Raw genomic sequence first — 11738 nt, forward strand, 5'->3', positions numbered from 1 at the left:
GGAGCCTCCCGCTCCAATTCACATCAATCCAGGAATTAGTCCCTGAATCAGGGACGACATGCATCTGCCTCTTTTCACCCCGATGGCCGAAACCCTCCCGGAGAAGGGACTTCAAGGTCATCCCTGGAAGAGCGAATAAGAAAGATGGAGGAGTCTCAGAATGAGATCCTTCAACTCTTACGAGAGACTCGAGGACCGGCACTAACACCCCAAGAAGATATTCTTCTTCCTCGAGACCCGCCAGGATTCGAAGATGTTCTTTATGTCGAGGTTCCCCTTCCTCCGCCAAGGATGCGCCCTCCAACACATCCAAAGAATGAGCTTGCTGACACGACAAGCTCTACCCATCCTTCGCATACAGGCCGCCGGAATCACATTCCTCCGGACGTCCCCGAGGACTTAGACCAACAGCACATCACTGAACTCCCCCGTAATACCCTACAACATGAATTACAGAGGCTAGTCCGAGAGGAGTTCTCCACAGGAGATATAAGACAATCTCTTCGTCAACGAGACTTTCAGGAGTCATCACCTTTCACAGAAGCTGTCCTCCGACACCCCATTCCTGCAGGATTCAAACTCCCGAGTATTGATTCTTACGATGGAACTTCAGACTCCTACGAGCATATCGATCACTACCGCACCATTATGCATATCCAGTGGGCTCCGGATGCGCTCCTCTGCCAAGTTTTTCCTGCCACCCTTAAAGGGCAAGCCCGGACGTGGTTCTATTCACTGCCCGCCCGGTCAATTCCACTATTTGTTAAGTTGGCCAAATTATTCGTCAAACAATTTGTCACCAACCGAAAAATGGTTAAAGACTCCCCCATCTTTCGGGGATATGTCAAAATAAGGGTGAATCTCTCAAAGAATACTTTCAAAGATTTTCCACTGAAGCCCGACAAATTCCAGGGGTAGACCTAGAGTTACTTAGAGGTGTATTCCTCGAAGACTTCGTCCTGGCCCCTTCTGCTCAGCACTCATGCGAGATACGGTTCATTCATATGTGGACTTAATACATTGAGTAGATGCCCAAATTTCTGCCGACGAAGCCATTAATGCTCACAGGAAATAATTTGAGCAAACAATTGGGAAGCGTAAAAATCCACTATGAATGGAGAACTCATCCTCGCAACGAAAGAAGCAAGGAAACTACAATCTTCCTCCTCGACCCTCACAGCCGCGACGAAACCCTCGCCAAGAAAAAAAGTACACACCACTTAATACATCCCGAACAAATGTATTGATGGCCATCCGGGATTAGGAGAGCATAAAGTGGCCACACCCTTTGAAGCCCAACGTCGGAAACCAAGAGCAATATTGCCACTTCCACTGCAGCCGTGGGCACACTATTGAAGCATGCAGGCAGCTCAAGGAAGAAATTGAGAGACTGATCCGACAAGCATATCTCCGATAGTTCATCAAGAATCCACCAGCTCGAGATGAGGTTGGTCCGGCTGGGGGGCAGAATCAACAACAAAGGCACTTGGCAAATAATCGCCAAATAATGGGAAAAATCGAAACCATCGTCGTGGGCCCTTCAGCGCCTTGTCGAGTTTTAATTGCGGAGAGCAACGAGCCACCAACAAAGAAGCTTCATACCGATCACTCTATCACCTTCGAGGAGTCCGATTTAGAAGGGATAAAGACCCCTCATCAAGATCCACTGGTAATTAGCGCGGGAATCGGTAACCCGTGTTATAATGTTAAAATGATCTTGGTTGATAATGGAAGTTCAGTAGATGTCCTATTCTACTCCACTTTTCTTAACATGGGCCTACCGAGAGAAACTTCAACCTGCTGCCGGTCCACTATACGGGTTTGACAATCGACCTGTACAGGTAGAAGGAACCATAAGTCTCCCGGTCGTACTTGGAGAATTCCCCGGACAAGTTAAGCATTCTATCCAATTCATTGTAATGAAATCAGAATTCGCCTACAATGCGATCTTTGGAAGGCCACTCCAAACAATCTTTGGGGCTATTGCTTCAATTTCCCATTTAAAGTTGAAGTTTCCTACTCTAGCAGGGATTAGAACAGTACGTGGAGATCAACAAGTAGCACAATCCTGCTATCTTAGGCAAGCTCAACCACACTCATTAGTCACTCTAAGCATCGAGAATTTTGATCTCCGGAATGAAGATATCCCTCAAAAGGCCTCTTCTGTAGAAGATCTTACTTGTGTCTCTCTATCAGATGAGCACCCTTCAAGAACAATACAGATCAGATCACTTCTCTCAAATGAAGAGGAGTATGTAGACTTTCTACGTACAAAGCAAGATGTATTTGCATGGAGTCCGGCTGATATATCTTGAATCAATCCTGAAGTAATCATGCACTCCCTCAAGATTAACCCGACATACAAACCGGTGATCCAAAAGAAGCGAAACTTTGCACCCGACCGCCAACTGACAATTGAACAGGAGGTTGATAAGCTTTTAAATGCAAGATTTATAAGGGAAGTACACTAATCCGCTTGATTGGCAAATATCGTTATGGTTCGAAAGACAATCGGAGCTTGGAGAATGTGCGTAGACTATATTGGTCTCAACAAAGCCTGCCCCAAGGACAGTTTTCCGCTTCCCCGTATTGACCAGTTGGTTGATGCCACCTCCGGAAATCAGATGCTAAGCTTCATGGATGCTTACTCCGGATACAATCAAATACAAATGGATCCTGCTGATGAGGAGGCGATAGCTTTTCAAACATATAAGGAGCTGTACTGTTATCTAGTAATGCCATTCGGGCTCAAGAACGCGGGGGCAACATACCAACGCCTAATAAATAAGGTTTTTAAAAATCTTATCGGGCGCACTATGGAAGTATATGTGGACGATATACTAGTTAAAAGCCTCAAGAAATCCTAGCATATCTCTGACTTGGAACAATTCTTCTGCCTCCTTCGATCTTATAATATGCGCCTGAACCCCTCCAAATGTGCATTTGGAGTGGCCTCAGGAAAATTTCTGTGGTTCATGGTTACCTACCGAGGGATTGAGGCCAACCCAAAAAAAATTAAGGCCCTAAGAGACATGCTACCCCCGAGAAATATCTAGGAAGTTCAGAGATTAAACGGAAGGATTACGGCACTCTCTCGTTTCCTGGCTCGCTCAGGAGACAAATATCTATCATTCTTCAAAGTCCTCAAAGGTGCTCGTAGCTCAGGATTCCAAGAGGCTTTCGAGCAACTCCGAGCTTATCTAGCCTCACCGCCACTGCTCTCGAAGCCAGTTCCTGGGGAATTTTTATATATGTATATGACTGTCTCCTCTCAAGTTATAAGCTCGATATTAGTCCGAGTAGATGATACTGTTCAACGCTCAGACTATTACATTAGCAAGATACTTTCAGAGACAGAAACACGCTACCTATTAATAGATAAAACAGCCTTGGCGTTAGTCTTCTCAAGCACACATGATCGGGGTCTATACAAACCTACCATTGAAAAGTATTCTCCAAAAGCCCGAGGCATCTGGAAGATTGATCAAATGGTCAGGGGAGCTTAAAGAATTTGATATCCAGTTGCTACCTAAACCCGACATCAAGTCACAAGTGCTTACCAATTTTGTGGTCGAATGTACTAACCATACCTCCAATGAATCGCTAGATGCGTCTCATTCCTCTTCGTGCTGGACCTTATATGCCGATGGAGCTTCTAGGAGTTCTGGTGCCGGCGCTGAGATCTTGTTAATCTCCCATATAAAGCTACACTCGAATATGGTCGCCAAATATGAGGCTCTGATCGCCGGATTGAGGATGGCAATTGATTGCGAAGTGCAGGACTTGGTGGTTCACGCCGATTCCCAACTGATCGCTTCTCAGATAGAGGGAGAATTTGATGCCCACCATCCATTATTGGCCCAATATTGCCAGATAGTTAAATTCTTGTTGGCCCAAATAACGAAGCATTAGATCATTCATATCCTTCGGGAGCAGAACGCAAAGGCAGACACTCTCTCCAAGCTAGCCACTTCTAGGACAAGAGATGTTTTCAGAAGAAAGTATATTGAGGAGATCCACTTTCCGAGTGTTCAAGGCCCATGGGTGATTCAATCAATAGATGAATCAAAAGAAACTTCTTGGATCGTCCCCATTCTCACTTTCCTACAAGAGGGTGTTCTTCCAGAAGACCCGACGGTGGCAATACGACTTCAGAGGTAGGCAGCAAACTTCACTATTATTAATGGAGAGTTATACTAACGATCCTTCACGGGGCCATGCTTCAAATGTCTTTCTCCTTTGGAGGCAAATTATGCACTCCGAGAAGTACATTCAGGCATTTGCGGGGAACATCTGGGCGGAAGGGCGCTAGCCCAAAAGGTCCTGAGACAGGGATTTTACTAACCAACGATGAAGCAGGACGCACTAGAACTCGTGCTAAAATGTAACAGTTGTCAGTTACATTCCAACCTCACCCATCTACCTGTCATAGAGATCTTAACATTACAGAGTCCCTGACCCTTCGCTCAATGGGGGATTGACATAGTAGGACACTTTCCTATAGCCACGGGTCAACGAAGTTCATCATCTTGGCTGTAGACTATTTCACAAAGTGGGTAAAAGCAGAATTTCTAACAAAAATCACTGAAGCAAATGCCAAACAATTTCTATGGAAGAACATAATATGTCGTTTTGGCATTTCTGCGAAAGTTATCACCGATAACGAAATGCAGTTCACTGAAAAGGTCTTCACAACATTTTGTCAAGATCTCCATATTCAGTTAGTACACATGGTTGTGGCCCATCCTCAGACTAACGGACAAACGAATGTCACAAATCAAACTATTTTGAAGGGATTGAAGACACGGCTGGAGAAGGCTGGGGGGCAATGGGTTGATGAGCTCCCAAATATCTTCTGGGCCTATTGTACCACCGCAAGAACTCCAACAGGAGAAATTCAGTACAATCTCTGCTTTGGCACAAAAGCTATTATTCTCGTTGATATTAGAGTCCCAAGTCATAGAGTTCAAACTTTTGACTTCAACAACAACGAAGGAAAACTCAGGTACAACTTAGACCTTCCAGAAATAAGAGACGATGCGGTGCTCAAGGTTGCTGCATATCATCAGAGATTTGCCCGTCACTATGACCGAAGGATTAAATCACGTCGTATATCGATTGGAGATCTAGTTTTGCACAGCATTGAGGCAGTAGGAAAAGGTTCTCAACGAAATAAACTCTCCCCCCTCTGGGAGGGTCCATACTTAGTAGCAGCTGTGGTGAAGCTGGGGACTTTCAAATTGAAGGATGCTGAAGGAAAGATGCTTCGCCGGACTTGGAATGTAGATAATATCCGCAATTACTATCAATCGAATATAGTAGTGCTACTTATTTTAAGCATTATATGTCTCCAATATTATGTCTTCAGTGTTGTGTGTCTTCAGTACTAAACGTTGTTGTTGTTGTTTGTGATAACTTCTTCATCTCTAAGTTATATCAGGGATGTACGTATTTGTTTAATATAGAAAAATTATGTTCATTCATAGAGTTATATTATTATATTGACGGATTCGCACGAGCTATGAACTTCAATCTTGAAATCTTTGATTCGAGCAACACAGAATAATTATTGTAGCTCAATCACTGGATGATTAATCATCGAGGGATTCGATCCGATCTCTTTCACACAGGTTAAAAAGTATTAAATAATGCTTGAATCGACAACCTCAGATAGGTCAAACACCCTAGGTGGGTGTCACTTAATTTTTATATCCTTGATTTGAGGCATACGTGCTCTTTGTTGCACCTCAATCACTGGATGATCAGTCCCAGGGGGATTCGATCCGATCTCTTCTACACAGGGAAAACTCTGGCAAATAACCTCGGATAGGTCGCACATCCTTGGTGAATTCTTTCGACCTCTTCTACACAGGTTAGAGTCATCGAGCAACGCTCTAACATATAACCTCAGATAGGTCATACATCCTTATAGATTCTCCTAACCTCCTCCACACAAGTTAGAATGCATTAACTAAAAGCCTTAAACAAGTCAAGTACCTTAAACCTACATAAATAAAATTCAATCAGGATGAATAAGGGCACTGAAAAGTTTACTAGTCAAACAAAAATATCAACAATTTTCTATTAAATCATAGAAGATTACATATATGAATACAATCATCTAATACATCACAATCGCTAAGAAAGATAAAGTGGTACAGATAGCAGAAAATAAAAAACTACTCAATATCTACAGTCTCATCATCCACATCAATAGCAAAGGCATTCTGCAGCTCACTCTCAACTTCATTGCCATCCAAGTCTGGAGGAAAGTCATCTGAAGCCTGGCTAGGAGTCTCGCCTTCGACTTGAACTCCAGTCTCCCACTGCATCAGGCGAACTCCCTTCAAAAAGCCCTGGATGAATCCATCATCAATACACTACTTCTCCAAGTCCTTCACTTCTATATCATAGATATGATCTCGAGCCTCCTGAACGTGATCCTGGATGATGGTCTTGAAAGCTATGGACTTCTTGAAATCTTCAATAACTCTTGAAGGTCCTGAACCAGACAAAACGGACTCCTTCTTAGCTATAAGAGTCTGGAACCTCTTATCCTTTGCCTCAAGCAACGCTATCTTCTCTTCGGAGGCCTTTTAATCCTTCAAAAGTCGGGTGATTGTCGCTTGTGCCTCCACTAGATCAATTTGATGTCGATCTGTCTGCCGATTTTGAAGAGATAAGGAGTGCATTGTGTTGGCCAACTCAGTCCTGCTCTTGCTCAACTCCCCTTCAAGCACCTTTACCTCCTTGGTCTTCTGATCGTACTTTTGTTTGAATTCTCCTTAAAGATATTTTATCTTCACAAATTCACTGTTTCATTCATTCAAAGCGTCGATGAGCTCGATTCCAAGGTGCAAAAACTGAAATAAAAAAATGCATTAGAATCCACCCTAGAAGAAAAAGAGAAAAAGTATTAGGAAGATATTACTCACCATATCGTCAGTTTTGCGGCGTCCAATACATTGATGGTTCAAGACATCCTCAGGGATGTGAAACTTGGATGGGGAAGAGTCAGGTAGAGCTTTATCGGTATTGACCGCAATCCCCTCCAACCTCCTCTTCTTCAAAATCTGGGGGTCTTCATCTATAGCCGGTCTTTTAGGAGCCACCTTTGAAGCTGAGGCAGGGGGCTCGAGAACCTTAGAAGTTGGCTTCAACATCATTACATCGGACCTTCAGCGTGGAAAGACAACCTAACCTTGAACAAGAACTCTTCCTCGGTATATCTATTCATATGACGAACCTCGAATAGAAGATGTTCGATGTCAGGAACCTTGAGGATCCTCATTATGTCCTCTTCCCCGACATGCAGAGGGGCTGACAGATCCTTCATCTTCCCCCACTTCTCCATCAGGCCCCAATTATTTTTCACGAAGAAAAATGCATTGGCCCAGTTTTTTGAAGGATCACGGGTACGCACATCCAACCATTTGGATCTGAATGTTACACGCCCATGCGTGTCACTAGTAAGACGACGCGTCCGTGAAGGTGCTCAGGCATCAGAACAACTCCTCAATCCCTGAAGAGCGCAATCAATCCCACAGTCACTGACATCGCTCTGTATGAAAATTGGGATAGGTTCACCCCATATCGCCGTAAAATTTCGATCAACTTAGCAGGAGGTGGAAAATGTAACTCCGCTTGCAAGCGAGTCTCAGAGACAGTCAAGTACCCGGGAGGAGGAAGGCTAGCCCGATCGGACCTCTTAGGGAAAATCATCACCACATCATTTGGGAAATGAAAATTCTTGCGGAAAAGAATCAGGAAGTCACTCATAACAGTTGATGCTGTCTCATCTACCCTCACAAGATCTCTCGATGGAAGACGATCACCCGACATTTCTCCTACTCAAGGGTATTTGAGGAAGAAGGGGGATCTCCGGACTTCCTTGCAAAGTGATAGACCTTGGGGCCGGCCGGCCGGCCAGTTCGGCCGCCTACGCGTGTCCAGGCCCGATTTTCGGCCCGGACGGTCCGAATTCAACATTTTTGGGGTCCCGGACACATTTTTCGATGTTTCAGACTCAATTTTGATACTTTTGGAATTCAACGGGCCCTCTATGATCAAATTTTGACAACATTATAATTTTTGGAATGCAATTTTTTACGATTCGGCCATCGTAAAAAATCGGAACAAGTATTTTCAGACTTATGGAGCTTCGACGTTCGAAAATAGGGGGGCAACTGATATGTCATCAAAAAATTATCTTGATCGGGCATGAATCTCGATGCGATGCAAAATCAATCCGGAAACTTCAAAAATTAAATTCGAGATCACCTGAACTTCGATTTCAGCAAACTTACATTCAAATTGAGCGTCTCGGAAACACAAACCCAATGACACCAAATTCGACTCAATCCAAGCCCAAATCAAGGACCCGAAGTGTTGTTAGAAGCTTCGTACCACTATTTGATTTACCAAACAGTTTCCAAATATGACGAGCTTATGTTCGAATCGAGCAGCTCAACGAGACAAATCCAACAAGCCCAACATCACTGAATTATGAAATCATTAAGGCCTCCAAATGCCTTATGAACGGTCCATGATCAAGGGATTCAATATCGGCCGTCCATCAAACCACTCCCCATTTACTCTTGATCTCTCACTTATTTACGGGCCATGCCACTCTAGAAATCTATAAATAGACCCCTCATTTCTCTTGAAAAGGGACCCAAGCAAGAAGAGAAGGAAGAGAAGGAAGAAGTTCATCCTCGACCACCGCCGGAGTCTTGCCGTACCACCGCCGGAGTCTCTCCGAACCACCACCGGAGCTTCACCGGACCACCGCCGGAGGCCCTCACCTTCGCCGGATCACCGCCGGAGGCCCTCACCTTCGCCGGACCATCCCCTGAGGGCCTCACTTTTGCCAGACCACCGTCAGAGGCCTTCACCTTCGCCAGACCTCCACCTGAGACGCTCGACTTTGTCAGATCATCACCTAAGGCCCGGAGTTCTGCCACACCATCATCTGAGACCCGAAATTCTGTCAGAACATCACCTGACACCCGAATTTTCATCGTACAATTGTTACTTGTAATTTGATCGCCCTCTTAGGCGAGTCAGCCCATTGTAACCGACTCATATTCTAGTGGAATCATTTTCAACTGGGCTAGCCCCCGTGGTTTTTCCCATTTCAAGGGTTTTCCACGTAAAAAATATTGTGTTCTCTGTGTGTGAGCTGGATATCCGTGCAAAATTAAGACGTGTAATTAAGACTCTATCGCCGCGTATATTCTAGCCTGCAACAACAGTAACTGATGATAATGATAATAAAAAAGAAATAAAAAAATAAAGGAAAATGGGTTAACTTGGATAAATGCGGCTATTATAAATCTGTGAGGATTTGTGTGAGTGGCTGCTTTGATAGGGGTGGCTGCTTTGATGGGGGTTGAAGCAGGGTATCGGGTAGAGGTTCGGTCACAATAGTCTTCGAATAGGTCAGTCGATTGTAAGGGGCTCGACTTATAGAGAGAAGAGGGATACAGCATGCTGGTTGGAGGAAGTTGGTTTGCGGCTTGGAGCTAGCAACTGGATCAGCAGGGTTTTTGCAGGATTTGACAGGGACGTACGGCTTTGAGTATGCTGGGAGGTGGAGATCGGAGTTGAGGTGTTCAATGGGAACGAAGAGAAAACCGCAAGCTTCATTTCCATGGCATTTTAACGATGGGAACGAGCAGTGGCTGAGAGGCGAGATTCAGGCAGAAATTCATGTAGGAGATGCGAGGAATTTCGGGGATCTCTTCAACAGAATGAGATAATTAATTATGATTTGAGCTAATTTTAATTTTTTGATTTTTTTAACTTTTAATGAATGTAATAATAATATTTAGAAAATTAGATTTAGTAAAAATTTCAAGAAATTTTTTTTAAAAAAATATTCATATTTTTAACACAATTAACTTTAATTTCCATTAGTTTGGATGACAAAATCATTTGAGTCACTATTTAAAGAGTTGGGGAACTAAATTGAGAGCTTTATCTTGTCCGTGATCATCATAGTACTTTATGAACAGTCAGTGTTCATTTTAGTAATTTTCTCATTATATATCACTGTTGTAATCCTAGACTGAAATTAAGGCTAACTTTGGGACAACTTTTTTTTAATTTTTGTAGTAAAAAAGTACTTTAAGAAGCAGTAAAAAAGTCGTCTCAAACCAAACCTAAATAAGAATATTAGTTTTACACCATGTATGCGGTATCAAACTTGCATTCTTTTTAGGAACCTGAGAAGTTTACATCTTGAGTGCTTCTATTTTTTTCCGATGACCGGAAGAAGTTAACTTGCTTAAATCAAAGCCTATATGGTTTGCTAATAATGAGCATTCTATACGTTAACAAATGCAATCTTCTGAGCTTTATATGCTGTGATGTGTTTTGCACTGCAGGAAATTATGTATGACCCGGTGGCGGCGGCGGATGGATTCACTTATGAGAGGACTGCCATTCTAGAATGGCTCGACAATGGTCGTGCGACGTCACCTATGACTAATTTAGAACTTGAAAACTTAAATCTTTTTCCCAATCATGCTTTGAAACTTGCCATCCAGGATTGGCTATGCCAGGCTTTTCAGGATTGAATACTGGTACCAGGATTGATCTTGCACATATTTGTAGACATGTATATTTATGGAAGGAGAAAGCAATGGCTTTATCAGCTATTGTTTTGACACACATCTATAGTAGTAACAATATAGCTTTGTTAAACTTTTGCACCCAGATTATGATGCCTCATTTACTTACCAATCTGTTAATTTCTTTTGCCAAATATCATCTATTTTTATGATGGCTTTACCATATTCACCCTCTTTGAGTGGCCTAGCTGCCATTGTTAAGAGGTTAGGAGGACTGAAACGGTTGCAGGTGGCCAAGTATATGCAGGTGAAGCTGAGCTTGAGGGTAGCTCCTTGCTGATGACGGTCAGAATAGAAGGAATTGTTATACAAAATTTTACGAAGAGCTGTTTATCGCCATTCTTTTTTTCTTTCGTTTTTTCCTTGTAAATGAACCTCTTGTTGAAGGTTAGTGGAATCTAATTCTTTTAAATATACATTTCGCATTGAAGGTTACTATATGTTATGATGTTATGGATTCAAATAAATGCTGGAATATGTTGAGGTAAATAAGTATAATGTTTTTTTAGTTCTCAGCATAAATTCTTTGTGTAAAGTATTTAAATTATGTGGAATATTATTTGCAATATCCTATGAGACTATGATTTTATTTGAAATAAGTTTTTTACTGTTTTTTAAAGCAGTTTTTTTACCGCTTCTATGTAATTTAATGATAAATATGCTGTTTTTCACCATTTTGGTGGCAGTCAAATGTTTTAAGTATTTAAATCTCTACCACTTACAATCATATTGCCCAAGTTGTGATGAGAGCTTCAACTAATTCAAGATCATAAATAATGACAATGGAAAGGAAAAAAACATAGAAGATATTAAGAGTTATGAGATTTTACTTCAATTAATTTTTTTTAGGAGAAAGGAGGGAGGATCTAATATACTAAATTAAAAATTTATAATTATAAAAGTTTATTATCACATTCCTCTTGAAGCTAGCAAGTTTGAAAAAAAAATCTAAATTGTGATTATTTAAGTTAACAAGTGCTGCTGGGCTTATAATAGTGATTAACTTAATGATGATGTAGACATTATAGATTCAAATGATAAAAATAATTTTTATTTGGTGCATATATGTATGGATGAATTTATCTATATGACTGGAATATACCT

At 42.1% G+C, this 11738-nt stretch overlaps 1 protein-coding gene across 1 annotated transcript in view; it reads left to right on the plus strand.

The window, feature by feature from the left end:
* Positions 1-11123, plus strand: part of LOC110108898 (U-box domain-containing protein 33) — a 32735-nt gene extending 21612 nt beyond the window's left edge. Inside the window, exon 8 of the mRNA XM_020839752.2 lies at positions 10389-11123. Coding sequence (XP_020695411.1) covers positions 10389-10580 — 192 coding nt within the window. The 3' untranslated portion in view covers positions 10581-11123. The remainder of the gene's footprint in view (positions 1-10388) is intronic.
* Positions 11124-11738: the final 615 nt, after the last annotated feature.

Source organism: Dendrobium catenatum, unplaced genomic scaffold (assembly GCF_001605985.2).
Source record: "Dendrobium catenatum unplaced genomic scaffold, ASM160598v2 fragScaff_scaffold_1297, whole genome shotgun sequence".
Classification (NCBI taxonomy): Eukaryota; Viridiplantae; Streptophyta; class Magnoliopsida; order Asparagales; family Orchidaceae; genus Dendrobium; species Dendrobium catenatum.